We start from the raw sequence: 15388 nt of genomic DNA, 5'->3' as shown, positions 1-15388 counted from the left end.
TACTATTGTGTATTATACTGAGGCTCAGTTGCGCGTACATCTATTAAATTTAACCGTGATTAACTACTGATTAAAACGCCGACCAGGATAGTGGAAACGACTAAAGATAGGCGCACACAGATCGTCATCGAACTGACGGCACGCATCGGAGGATTAGATTTGATGCATTGTTTACAATTGGAGTGCGCATACCTATACGATGCAGATAGGTATGCGCATTCCAATTGAAAACAATGCATCAAATCTAATCCTCCGATGCGTGCCGTCCGTCCGATGACGATCTGTGTGCGCATACCTTAAGGCGTTGCACCCTCCAGTCTGCTATCGCGACCTGGTGGCGGGTTCGAATCCCGCTGGTAGACATGGAGGCTTCCACTTACCCAGGCACAAGCTAAAAAGATCGTGTAGGAATCATTTGTGCAATAAATAAAATTAGCTCATCATTAATATTTATAAAAAGGAATGAATGAATCATCATATCATCTTTCAAATCTTTCTTATCAAATTCATAATCTTACCTATTACTCACGCACAAGCCTAGAGCTTATGTGAGCATCATCTTCAAAACGAAACCCTTATACATTTCTAAACATTCCATCCTTTCATCCAAATTTGGTGATCAATATTTAAGTTTTTGTTATGCAATTCATTATTGAAAAGTATTATAAAACTCTACAATATTATTGTTTCAGATGGAAATACAATAATTCCCGGGGAAGCTCAAGGTAAAATAGTTGCCTAGATGTTTTTGGTTTGATTTTTGAGCTTCTCTTTGCTTTCGATTTTATTTTTAATGTTTCTCAAATTTCTATTATTCTTTACTATTTCTTTAGATGTATCCTTAACTACATTCACTATCCTGTATGTATCCTGATGTATCCTGTATACAGGGTGATTCTTAATTATGGTAAAATAATTTAATACGTGATAGTAGAGGTAAAAATAAGAAAAAATTTCTTATAAACATATATCCATAAACGCTTCATTAGCGAGCAATACAGGGTGAATGATTTCGCCCGGAATTCAGTTCCTCTGGTGAAATACACCGTTACTGAATTGTTTGGGGACTAGTTTTTGATAAACTTATGCTGGATTAATATGGAAAAATATCTGAAAAATTGAATAAAACTAGTCTGGAAGCTGTAGTGTGAGTAGTTTTTGAGAAAAAAGTTGGAATATGCAAAAAAATCCAAGTAGAAAAACACAGACTTCCACGTTTGATGCCCAATAACTTTCTTTAATGACCAGTAAATAATTGATATTTGCAATAAAAATTGTAGAGAATTTAATTCTGAAAAGAATTCCTTCAGTCTTACTATAGTTTACTCCTTCTCTCTATTATATGGTATAATATCCTGTATATTCTTAAGTCTTTCCTTTAAATGCTACTGTCGGTTATTCTTCTACTATATTCTGTGGTATATCATTCTTTATTATTTCCTTTACTTTCACTGTACCATAGGTTATTCCTTTACTATATGCATATTCTTGGGGGCCGGTTTCCAAACTCGGGGTTTAGCTAAGTTCTTCTAGACTTTGAACAGCTGGAGTCAGAAAATTGGCTTTCCGAAAAAATAGAATTTCTAAAAAATGAATTTACAAAACTTTTTCAAGTCGTATTCTCTTATTTTTCCAGTTGCTGATCAAGATATCTCTACTTTGGATGAGAACAAAGGTAAGGCTGTTACTAAATTCTATCTATTTCTTATCATAACAGATCTATTAGATATTATAGTGTCTATTCTTACTATTATATTACTATTATCTATTCTATTTTTATTTGTTATTCTACAAATAGTCTCTCAATAAATAAAGTCTTCCTTGCCTAAAATCAAAAAACCTGTTTTCTTCAAGTCTCAACTTATTTCTTACAGACTGGAATGGCAACGTTGCAAAGTTGTACTGTACAAATAATCTATTGGTACGTGATTATACGTATGTGACTAATACCATAGAGAAACAATAGCATAAGTGTAGGATTAATTATTGTTTGTGTGTGTGTGTGTGTGTATGTGCGTCTGTGTACACGATATCTCATCTCCCAATCAACGGAATGACTTGAAATTTGGAACTTGAGGTCCTTACAATATATGGATCCGCACGAACAATTTCGATCGAATGCAATCCAAGATGGCGGCTAAAATGACAAAAATGTTGTCAAAAACAGGGTTTTTTGCTATTTTCTTGAAAACTGTTCTAACGATTTCGATCAAATTCATACCTAAAATAGTCATTGATAAGCTCTATCAACTGCCTCAAGTACCATATCTGTAAAAATTTCAGGAGCTCCGCCCCATCTTTGCAAAGTTTGATTCAAGATTCCCAATTATCAGGCTTCAGATACAATTTAAAAAAATTTTCAAGAGAAAAAGATGGAGCATAAAAATCTCTACAATTAATGTCCAGTAACATTTTCACCTAAAATTGAAAATAAGCTCCAAATTCGAGAAAATGTGATTATTCAATTGCAGACTTTTGGCAACTGTTGATTCTATTAAATCATTCACTATGAAGAGATAGCAGACCTCGTGTGTCTTCAGCGTTATTGTCCTGTCACCAGCTGGCTCAAATAGAATAGTATAGACTTGAGATGCGCGTGAACACTAGCGTCAGGTGATCAATAATTTTTCATAAGGGCAAGGAAAGATGTGTGAGTGCGCCTCACCAGATTTTTAAGTTATCACTTACGCTATTGTTTTTATATGCTAATACGTGCTGGTATGACGATTCCCTTGTCATTGACTATGGATAAGATGAAATAAATAACAAGTAAATAAGTTGCAAAGTAGTAATAGTACTCACTACGCTCGGTCAAATAATTTATTTGACAAATCTATAAATTATTCAATACATTTCCAGGCACTGACCTTGAAACTGATGACGTTCTGACGGATCCAGCTCTCAAGGGTCAAACTGGAATCGGGTTTTTGAGGGACATCAAACTGCCAATCATCAAAATAAAGACCCTGCCTGTTGAAGAGGTTGATGAGACCAATGAAGATAATAAGGTAATATGATTTAAGATTTAAATAAGACTTAACTATTATAATTATTATTAGCTTGTCATATTAAAATGATTATAGTTTTTAAGTCTATAGGAAACAAATACGATTTAAGATTTTAATTAGATTCAACTTTTATAATAATTATTAACTTGAAATATTAAAATGATTATAGTTTTTAAGTCTATAGGGTACAAACAAACACACGGACATTCATTTATAAAAATAGATTAACTTGTCATATTAAAATGTTTCCTCTAAATTTATGAAATAAGGCTCTGATGCATTTTGCTGGGATATGGGATAGTGTTTTGAATGATTTTGACACTTGAAAATAACCTGATGAGTCGAAACCTTAGACCAGTTATAGAATAGACACGCTGGGAAGTCTAGCCTCTGAAGCCAACAACTACTGCCATATCGCCCAATCGTGACGTCAGCATCGGATAGAAAACTTTTTCTGTAGAGTTTGTTCACATTGTTTTCCATAGCAGATTGTGTCTATTTCAGCGGGAGCGCAGCGGGAGTTTACCATTCTCATATATAATAATTTACTTCCATCTGAAATTGACACAATCTGAAAGTTTTCTATCCGATGCTGACGTCACGATGGGGTGATATGACAGTAGATGTTGGATTCAGAGGGTAGACTTCCCAGCGTGTCTATTCTATAACTGGTCTAAGGTCGAAACATGGCTAGGGCATGGATGAAAACACTAGTTCGGGAGATATTACATTTCACACGGCTCTTTCTCGGAGACTGAGAGGCCCGATGCTCTTTCCTTCTTCACTAATCTCTGCCACTATCTGACAGCATTATCCACACTTTTGTGTCAGCATGCAATTGGTCGCAGCATGCTTACTCCTCTCCACTACTCTGTCCATGCTACAAACTGTTTACTGAAGTTTGAATATATTTATAAAATAAAATTATAGTACCCTTTAAAAATAATAAAACAAGAATACAAATTGTAACTACTAGTTTCGGTGATGTTTATTTGATGATGATTATTTCAAAATAATTTTTGAATATATTATGATGATAATATCATAATACCGGGTGTCTATAAATGAATATCGGGGTTTTAACGCTTTATAAGATTTATTACATTATACTTACAGTTATTAATGATATGTCAAATGAAAGAGCCAACTCAAACAGTTTTATATACAAGCTTATATACAATCTTACACATTTGTTTTCTTGGTTCTTATTTTGTACTAAAAAGTAGGCTAAATTTTATTATCATGGCGATTCTGTTGCTTAAGCCGCCATTTTGTCACACCGTTGAGGGGGAGGAGACTGTCTAGATAGGCCAATGGCAGGCGTTCATGCCCTCGACCAATAGCAGTACTCGCCTACTAGTATAAATTCTGCTGCTCTTGTATTTAGTTTTAGTTTATCAGAGATTGACAATGGTGTAATAACCGAAACCGGTCTTTCTAATTATCAATAAATCAGTGGTTTTTTTGACAATTTCTTAGTCTTTTTCATTCAAGCTTACAAGTGTTCTATGTGAGCACCATTTGACACACGGCACACATCAAGTCTATAGCCGAGTTCTTCCCAAACGTTGAGTAGTGTGTCTTCTGGGTATATATATGACAAAATAATTAACAGCAGTGCAGGGTTTATATTTGATTAAAATTTTGAAAATATTTGGTTATCAGAATTCTTCATTGATTCATACAATATGTAAGGAATGAAAGGGAGAGAAAAAGTAAGTTAACCTTGTGCTATTTCTCTCCCAAATTTAGATAACTGTGCAACGAGAAATCGGTTACACCTCTTCATGTTGAGAGTAATATCTCTCGGACTATAGCTGATTATTCGTTCGAGAAATACTTTTCAGCTATGAATATGATGTGTTGCCAGAAATATGATGTGTTCGAGAAATACTTTTCAGTTATGAATAGGTTGTGTTTCCACTAACGTAACGTTTCATCAGATATTTTCGATAGACAAGCAAACAGTGCTGTGTAAGGGTAGGCACACACTAGTTAGTCAAGACAAGACTAGTCACGATTAGTCACAATACTTCACATAGTTGCTTATGGAGCAACACACACTGATTAGTCATTGCAATTAGACATGTCTTCATAAGCAACAATGTGAAGTATTGTGACTAAACGTGACTAGTCTGGTCATGACTAACTGGTGTGTGCCTTGCCTTAGGCTAGGCACACACCAGTTAGTCAAGACAAGACACGTTCAGTCACAATAAATTATGCTTGTCAAGTTTTGTTCAATCTGATAGAATTCATTAGGACAGCAAACTATTGTACGAACAAAAATTTATGTGTGTGTAACTGGCTTAAGACCACTCTCTGTTTGCACACAACCTGAACAAATATAATCACATACATGTGTTTTGTACGTACTATAGTGAGGTCCACGTTATAATGGCAGTGGAGTAAGATAGGTGAAAACGTTGCCCAACCTCTGCCTTGTCAATATATATAATTATATATGCATATGCATTCATAGACCAAGGTTAAAAAAAATAATTTTACACTTAATATGTTAAATACTTATAGAATCTAGTAAGTTCTGTGGTCACTGAAATGCCTCATCTCCAGCATCATAAACTTCTGTCAGCCCTCCATGATAGGAGTGTTGTGGACACTCAGATATTAGGGCCCGGTTACACAAAAGCCGGTTAAATTTTAACCGTGATTAATTCCACGGGAACCAATCAGAGAAGGCGTTTTTGAAAAGACGGCTTCTCTGATTGGTCCTCGTGGAATTAATCACGGTTAACATTTAACCGGCTGTTGTGCAACCGGCACTAGGTGATTCATTGATTGAATTTGCTCACATTGGCACAGAGGATCAGATGTGTATCCCCATGCTGTCATCAGCTCAGCACACCTTCCCACCTGCGTCCTGAACCGGTTAAGGCCACACCACTCTCTGCGTCTCAGCTGGGTGCCAGGGACAATGTCATTTGGGTCATCCACAAGACCTTTGTTCCTAACCTCTCCCTGCAACCCTGCATTTGGTAGAGAGTTAGTGGGGAGGATATTTTTTTATATTCTCCCTGCATTTGGTAAAGAGTTAGTGGGGAGGATATTTTTAATATTCTCCCTGCATTTGGTCGAGAGTTAGTGGGGAGGATATTTTTAATATTCTCCCTGCATTTGGTAGAGAGTTAGTGGGGAGGATATTTTTAATATTCTTTCCGAAGAATGGACATTGATATGTCCAAAGCTCCGCCAATTTATGTAGATGCATAACAATATAATTATCTACAGTTATTACAGATTGTTTTTTCATATCATATACAGTTCAATAATTATTTTCTTAGTCTATATTATGTAAATTCATCTATAATTTCGCTGTATTGTAAGCTATTGTATATAAGTGTATGAGCCAGTATATATTGTAATCTACATAAATAAAGTACTCAATCAATCAATCAACCATCTCAGTCTCCATAGCTCCTTCGCACTTCTTATTTTCTTTCCGCTCATCACGTCTCAAGTATCTTCTTGACTTGAGGCGCCTTGATGGAGGGTTAGCCAAATCAGATTTTTGTCAATGCCTTCTATAGACGGTAGCTGATACAGGTTTATTGATTTAATATTAATACTGTTCATTCTCGTTTAAAATAATCAGTTATTAAACAAGTAAGTTATAATCAGTCATTAAACAAGAAATTATATTTTTCAATGATTCAATAATCAATTTACATTATTAATATGAAATATTTTATTCATTAATGATTAATTCTACATTGTTAAAAGACGATCTAGCAACAGAGCAAAGCGAGAAAGATATAGCGCTATCTGCTTTGTTGAATGATAGACAAGGATAGCAATACCATTGCCAATCAAACACTGCCATTATAATGTGGACCTCACTATAAACAATTATCACATGTAAACTGGTTGATGAATTAATAAAAACAATATAAAAATCTTGAAGTAATTAATAAAAACAATATAAAAATCTTGAAGTAATTAATAAAAACAATATAAAAATCTTGAAGTAATTAATGAAAACAATATAAAAATCTTGATGTACCCTTTATTTTTTAAAAACTTTAAAAAGAAGTAAAAAAATAAGGGTACTTCAAGATTTTTATATATAAAAATCTTGAAGTACTCTTTATTTTTTAAAATAATATATAAATGTAAAAAATAAAGGGTACTTCAAGATTTTTATATTGTTTTTATTAATTTGTTAAAAAGTAGCCCATATAGGTGAAGTGGTTTTAGTTGATGAAAGTATCGTGTCCTTTGTATTAACTAAAGAAGTTTGCGCTCAATTTTAGGTGAACTCCGGGCACCTCCGCTGCTGGTGGCTGCCGGCCAAAGGGGTGAACAAGTTCGGCATCATCCCAATCTGCCTGCTCTTCGCCTGCCTCATCCTAATGATGGTGGTCCTCCTCCGTATGATGTTCCTCCTCCGCCGCGTCCGCTCGCGCATGCGCGCCCGCGCCCAAGCCCGCGCCAACTCCTCCAAGCCCACTCAGCCACTCATCGTCGACGAAAAATCTGCCTGCTATCTGCCCATCAACAGCGACCTGCCCGACAAGTATGCGCAGTTTTTGGCCGCCGACAGCGGCGCATGCGCAGGCCTCGCCAAGGTGCCGCCGCCCAAGTATGATGAGGTCATCGTCATCGATGCCAAAATGGCGGAGGCGGCTGGCGGAAAACCCACCGAGACCATTTAAGAGGTGTTGGTGGAGAGGGGGGAATTGTTGGCGCCAAGTTTGAAAAGTAATGTAATTTGAATGTTGGCGCCAAATTTAAGTTGGGTTAGGTTGTTGGTTTTGGCGCCAAAACGGTCTCGTTTCAGTTTTGGTGCAATAACTTGAGAGAAATTTGGTTGGCTGTAAATTTTTGGGCAGTCCCGAAGGTATGAATTTTGTGATCATAGTATTGTTGTGACCATACTTGGTGGCTAATATATATAATATAATGTCTTTTCCAATATCTAAGATTCAAGAGCTTCACATTTTTGCACTTCAAATTTAATATTCAATCGTGTGAATGAGTTTTATTCCAGCTCTAGAAAGCTGAAGAAAAGCAATCTTTACTGATTTTAGTATTTTAATTCCATTAAGATTTTGATTACTGGTTCTCTTCATAAATAAGAAATTTTCTATCATGTTTCAAAACTCTTCATCTCTGATTATCCCAATTTAAACTTACATAACTTTTGAGTTCAATTTTTATTTCCAAAATCATGTTACTTGTTTGAGTTTATTTTCCATGTTATATTCTCACAAAATTTGAGAAGTTTGATGTTTTCTGTTACGTTTCTTAAAAGCTATCAGCAATTAGCAAGATGTGTCAATTTTATTTTGTTATTGTATTATTTTATTTTATTTTTCCTGAAATTCTTGAAAGTTTCCAACTCTTAGGAATTCAAGGAGGATACATTTTGTTACAATTTTAAAAATCCGTCTAGAGTTCTATTATTTTGTATTGTTTAAAAAATGTCTAGTTATTTCTAAAAAATGCTAAATTCTAGTTATTCCTCTCGAAATGTATTACCTTGTAATCATTCTGTGTATTTCAAGTTAAATACTCAGCCTGTATCTCTAGAAAAAATTTTCTATTAATGTCTTTAGTAAGACCAATTTCAATATAATTATTATTAAAAAAATTCAAATTTCATGGTTCCGTTAGGTAATTTTTGAGACTGATTTGTGGTGTTGGTAAAACTAGTCTTAACTTTCAGCTTGTGTCATATTCAATTTAATTTTATTTAGTTTTAAAATTGTCAAATCTTGAAAACTTTCTTACATGTTTTTAAGGCATTAATAACCTAATTATTGGAGTAAACTCGTGAAATCTCCAGTATCAACTTTATTACAACGACTTGTTGATCTCTATAGAAATTTTCAGTTTGAAAGTTGAGATTTTCTATAAAAATAATTTATTTTAAAATATCATGTTCTAAAACATTCCAAAATCGATATCAGGCACACATTTGTATACTGTTTCCCATGCTATTTTTTGAAAACATGTAATTTTATGCCAACTTATTATTATCATTTGACATAATTTACAGTCGTTTCCATCAAGTTTAGATATTCATTATTTTGTTATTGTATTATTTTATTTTATTTTTCCTGAAATTCTTGAAAGTTTCCAACTCTTAGGAATTCAAGGAGGATACATTTGTTACAATTTTAAAAATCCGTCTAGAGTTCTATTATTTTGTATTGTTTAAAAAATGTCTAGTTATTTCTAAAAAATGCTAAATTCTAGTTATTCCTCTCGAAATGTATTACCTTGTAATCATTCTGTGTATTTCAAGTTAAATACTCAGCCTGTATCTCTAGAAAAAATTTTCTATCAATGTCTTTAGTAAGACCAATTTCTAATATAATTATTATAAAAAAATTCAAATTTCATGGTTCCGTTTGGTAATTTTTGAGACTGATTTTTGGTGTTGGTAAAACTAGTCTTAACTTTCAGCTTGTGTCATATTCAATTTAATTTTATTTAGTTTTAAAATTGTCAAATTTTGAAAACTTTCTTACCTGATTTTAAGGCATTAATAACCTAATTATTGGAGTAAACTCGTGAAATCTCCAGTATCAAACTTTATTACAACGACTTGTTGATCTCTATAGAAATTTTCAGTTTGAAAGTTGAGATTTTCTATAAAAATAATTTATTTTAAAATATCATGTTCTAAAACATTCCAAAATCGATATCAGGCACACATTTGTATACTGTTTCCCATGCTATTTTTTGAAAACATGTAATTTTATGCCAACTTATTATTATCATTTGACATAATTTACAGTCGTTTCCATCAAGTTTAGATATTCATTTAAATTGTTACTTGTATTGATTTCAATTGAATGGTTAGATTATATTATTCTACAATCTCAAATTGCACGTATACATAAGTTATTATAAAAACTGAAGCACAATATGAGTGAGAATTTTAGTAAAATGTTATTAATATCCATGAATTATGAGATTTGGAACTATAGTTTCGGTTTATCAAATTATTTATTGATCTTAGTTTGTTTTGATTTTAGTTCAAAATTGTTGATTCGAAAACATTAGTAGTTGAGTGTGTACTCTAATTCATTGAATAACATATTGTAAGAGTTTAGATTACACCACTTCGTGAAATACAGTGTTTTTGAATTTGAATTGGTACTGTTTTATTCTCATAAATTTCAATAAGTTACAGTAGAATTTAGATTAAAAAATATTTATTCACTTCTCATCCTAAAGCTGCGTTTACACCAAAGTTATGTTAATAACTTAATCTTTATAGATTCTATTAGATTGAACATAACTTATCATACACATGATGAACATATGTGTTTGTCAAGTTCCGTTCAATCTAATAGAATCTTTAAGGATTAAGTTATTAACATTTGTTGATAACTTTGGTGTAAACGCAGCTTCACAATGTATAAGTGAATCTTAATATGCACCCTTTCTAGAATGTGCTTTAAAAACATGATAATAATTATATATTGTCTCTTTTCTATTTAGGGCTACTTGTAATATAAATAGAAATACAAATTTCAGTACCCTTTTGAATTATTTATCACAACATGTTTCAACATTGATGCCATTTTTGAAAAATTTTGAATGTTGAAACATTTTGTGATAAAATAATTCAAAAAATGGTACTGAGATTTGTATTTCTATTTATGATAACTAGTAGTTCTGTGAACAGTAGACCTCACGCAGTATTCTCATCCACAAGTACCTGATTGAAACTATATGAAGGGTCGGGGGGAAAAACCAAAAATAGTCATTGATAAGCTCTATCAGCTGCTACAAGCTCCATATCTGTAAAAATTCAGGAGCTCCGCCCCATCTATGCAAAGTTGGATTTTAGATTCCCAATTATCAGGCTTTAGATACAATTTAAACAAAAAATTTCAAGTGGAAAAGATTGAGCATGAAAATCTCTACAATTAATGTTGGGTAACATTTTCAAATAAAATTGAAAATAAGCTCGAAATTCGAGAAAATAAGATTATTCAATTGAAAACTGTTGGCAACTGTTGATTTTATTAAATCATTCACTATGAAGAGATAGCAGACCTCGTGTGTCTCCAGCGTTATTATCCTGTCACCTGCTGGCTCAGATCTTTGAATAGTAGACTTGAGATGCGCGTGAACACTAGCGTCAGGTGATCAATTTTCATAACGGTAAGGAAAGTTGTGTGAGTGCGCCACACCAGATTTTTATGCTGGTTTATGGCTCTTGTTTATATTGGTTTATGCTTATTTTGGTTCTTATTTAAACTGGTGATTGTTTTTTGTTTGGTTTGACTCAATCAGTATCCACATCCTTGTTACTTTAATATTTCCTAAAATCCTTGAATCGTTGGTGGCACATTAGTGTGGACAGTGTTGGCTGCTACCCTCTCTATCTTACCCCATTCCAACAGTACTTGAACTAGCATCTCTATCCTTGTCATTTCCTTTCAATCCTTGGCCCAGTTGTACAAAAGCCGGTTAAATTAATTTAACTAGAATCAAGCAGAGAAGGTCTTTTTGATAACACGGCTTCTCTGATTGGTTTTCATGGAAATAATCACGTTTAAAATTTAACCGGCTTTTGTGCAACTGGGCCCTTGTCATTCATCATTCACCTACTATATCACCTACCATTTAATTTCTTTCTTCCTCTTCAAGTTGCCAATAGAAATGTGCTTATATTGTAGTAAGTTGCTGCTTGTGTTTGGTTTTGCATTCTATTTTTGCGAGAATGATTTTGTTGCTTTGTAGATAGAAATCGGTGAATTGTTGCTGTACTAACCCACTAAAAACATTGTCGATAGCTGGTGATTTGTTATCGATAATTTCTTTGCGGTACTGTCTCTCCCAATATTTTATGTGTTAAATATTTCCAGAACTTTCAGGCCCAGAAATGTGATTAGATAAAAGCTTTGAAAATCTGAAACCATTTCAGATTCAAGTTTGGTTATGCACAGGCTCAGTTCAATATTTAAAATAGTGAAATTGTGGAATAGTAAAAATAGTGAATACAATCCAGTTCGGATGCACAGTGGAATATGATGAAGCATCTATTCACAAGGAAAATGGATGCTGGTATACATGTGAGTATCATTTTAATATTCTCAATTTTTTTAGGAAAGCAAGTAAGGTAACTTGGTTCAACTTCTTCTGAACTGTGTTGGTCAAATATTTCTGCTTTTGATGATTCATTCTTTCCTCTACTAGAATAGATTTTGAAATTTCTTCTATCCAACTTTCAATTGAAAATATTTTTCAATTTGAACTTGAAATTAAATATTTTAAATTTGCTACAATATAATATATTCGTAGTGTTGAATGAAAATACAAGTATTATCTTCATTCAACTAATAAATTGGTTTCTAATCAATTTATTGTCTGTATGCATAATAATTATTATTGTCGGATGCAGTAAAACCTAATTATAACTTTTTCAAATATGTTCTAAATCACTCCAGTGAGGTCCACGTTATAATGGTAGTATTTGTGTTGATATCCTTGTCCATGATTTGAGGAAGCAGATAGCGCTATCCTGCAACGTTGCCAGATCGTGTTTTAAAAATCTAGAATTATAATTAATCCACAAATCATCTTATCTCAATCAATAAAATTTATCATGTAATAATTGAAAAATATATTTTCTTGGCGCATAAAATATAATTATTGATTATTTTAAACAATAATGAACAGTTTCTCATCTATACAAAGCCGTGGCAAGGCAGAGAATCGGCAACGCTTTCTCCACTGCCATTACTATAACAATGATTTATAGTGAGGTCCACGTTATAATGGCAGTGGATAAAGATAGGAGAATAGCGATGCCGATTCTCTTCATTAATTAATTATATTTCTACACTGTCGAAAACATAATTGGTATCGTTGTGGACCTAGAAAAGGATAGTACCACCGGCTTTGTCGAATGATAGACAAGGATAGCAAAACCAAAGTCGATTAAATATTGTCATTATAACGTGGACCTCACTATAGCAACAATATTTCTAGTAGTTACTTTCCTTATCCTATCTAAAGTAGGCCTAGTGCGTATATAGACTACTGCACTACAATAATTTTTCTGGATTATTAGATCTGTCTTACCATATTAATATTATACTTTTCTTTACCATAATAGTCAAATTAATAATCTATGCATCCATGCAGTAAACTATATGAATTCTCTTTCAATAACAATTAATTACCTGAAGCCCATGTATAAATATTATTGTCAATCAAGTAGGCCCATGTAATAATAATAATATCGAGTGACCTGGCTGGCTCAGGTCTGGTGTCAGAGTTTTCAGGTCGCAACTGATCAATTTCAGGGCCTCTGACATGACCTAACGACTACTTTTTATGCAGCCGGGACCGACGGCTTAACGTGTCCATCCGAAACACGGGAGTGGCCCGAGATAAATATCTAGGCCCATGTGAACGCATGCTTCTTCAAAATCGAATAAGGTCTATATAATCAATATTAGGATGATAGTATCACCAAGTATCATAGCCTTGCTTAGTGGAATTATATGAACATAAAATCTTTGATAGGCCTATTACTGTACTGACATAATTATTCTTGGAAAAATATTTATGTTTTCATGGTCCCTGTAAAAAAAAAAATCAATTTTGCTCAGTAGTGTTTTCATGTAGCCTACAATATTCTTTAGTATTAACTCAAATTAGGGTTTTGTTCCATACTATTGTTTAGTATTGTCTATATTATAGTAAGTGGTATTAATGTAATATACATGAGGTAACTTATTCTCAATAGTTATAACGAGGTTCTACTGTAGTAGTATTAATTATTGATATTTTGTGTTCTGTAAAATATATTATGTCTCCTCACTAAAATTCAGAACTGGCTACATAAAGATGGGGAATTTTAATTCAGAGTAGACTATATAATTTAGAAGAATTCATGAAAATTCTGGATTGAAAAAAATCAAATTTGAGAGATTATGCTACCAAACTTGGAAGTTGACCTATTTTGATGTCAATTATATTCCAGCAATCTATATAAATTACTACCTATTCAAATTTTTATCGTGGGCGTTTTCTGATATTCAAATTTTTATCGTGGGGTTTTTTTGATAAATTTTATTGGATTCCATGAAAAACTGGGAATTTTATTATTTTTATTTCGAACAAAGTAATCCATATCCTATCAATTTTTCAAAATTCTATGACAGTAGAATTTTTTCAAGTGAATATTGAACCCAGAATTTCCATGAGTATAGTGAGGTCCACGTTATAATGGCAGTGGATAAAGTTAGAAGAATAGCGATGCCGATTCTCTGCATTAATTAATTATATTTCTACACTGACAAAAACATGATTGGCATCATTGAGTACCTAGAAAAGGATAGTACCACCGGCTTTGTCGAATGATGGACAAGGATAGCAAGACCAAAGTTGATAAATACTGTCATTATATCGTGGACCTCACTATAGGTGGGCCTGGGGTTCAGATTTTTCCTATTATTGTGAGGAGACCATTACAGGTTGCCGATAATCTTGGGATTGAAATGCAACAAGGTAGGTGATTGACATTGCATAAAGAATATGTTTTTGGATCTCTTTTCTGTATAGGGCTACTTTTATAGAAATAGAAAGAAAGATAAAAATCTTAGTACCCTTTTTGAAATATTTAATCACAACATGTTTCGGACATTGATGCCATTTTCAAGTGATATGAAATCTTATCATATCACTTGAAAATGGCATCAATGTCCGAAACATGTTTTGATTAAATATTTCAAAAAGGGTACTAAGATTTTTATCTTTCTTTCTATCTTCTTGGAATACATTTAATTTTCAAATTGAAATTTTTGTGGGAGTGTCTCAGATTTGCAAGATTTTTTTATTCTAGTGTATGAATATAACCACAATGGTTCTGTTTAATCATGTTTAAATGTGTAAGGAAATGTTAGGGAGGTTGAGTTTTGGCTTAATGTTAGTATTATCAGTTGTAGAAACTGACGATTTTAGATAATAACCAAAAGTAGAAATACTCTAGTGTGATCCACGTTATAATGGCAGTGGATAAAGATGGAAGAATAGCGATGCCTATTCTCTGCATCAATTAATTATATTTCTACACTGTCAAAAACATAATTGTCATCGTTGTGGACCTAGAAAAGGATATTACCACCGGCTTTGTCGAATGATAGACAAGGATAGCAAAACCAAAGTTGATCAAATACTGTCATAATAACGTGAACCTCACTATCGCATCTGAGATACCGCACTTTTAAATGATTCCCCCCATTTTGTTGAGAGCAATAGCGCATGCTCATTCCGATGTAATTTCCTCGAAAGAGCCAGTCACATGATCTGCCTGGCTCTGCTGTCTAGATCTTCAACGAGCACTAGCTTGATTTCTTCGTTGATCGTTGTTCAAGTTCATCTTCATG

The 15388-nt window shown here is 33.2% G+C and overlaps 1 protein-coding gene across 2 annotated transcripts in view; it reads left to right on the top strand.

Annotated features, from left to right (window-relative positions):
• The window catches only part of LOC120348904, a 33886-nt gene extending 23756 nt beyond the window's left edge, over positions 1-10130 (top strand). The window contains exons 5-8 of one of the 2 annotated variants that reach the window (XM_039439521.1): positions 693-725; positions 1637-1675; positions 2860-3008; positions 7280-10130. In XM_039439521.1, coding sequence (XP_039295455.1) covers positions 693-725; positions 1637-1675; positions 2860-3008; positions 7280-7681 — 623 coding nt within the window. In that variant the 3' untranslated portion in view covers positions 7682-10130. The remainder of the gene's footprint in view (positions 1-692; positions 726-1636; positions 1676-2859; positions 3009-7279) is intronic. The other variant, XM_039439522.1, reaches the window with a different exon arrangement.
• The last annotated feature ends 5258 nt before the right edge of the window (positions 10131-15388 follow it).

Source organism: Nilaparvata lugens, chromosome 13 (assembly GCF_014356525.2).
Source record: "Nilaparvata lugens isolate BPH chromosome 13, ASM1435652v1, whole genome shotgun sequence".
NCBI lineage: Eukaryota > Metazoa > Arthropoda > Insecta > Hemiptera > Delphacidae > Nilaparvata > Nilaparvata lugens.
Note: the sequence above shows the minus strand (reverse complement) of the source record. Positions and strands in the feature narration are given on the sequence as shown.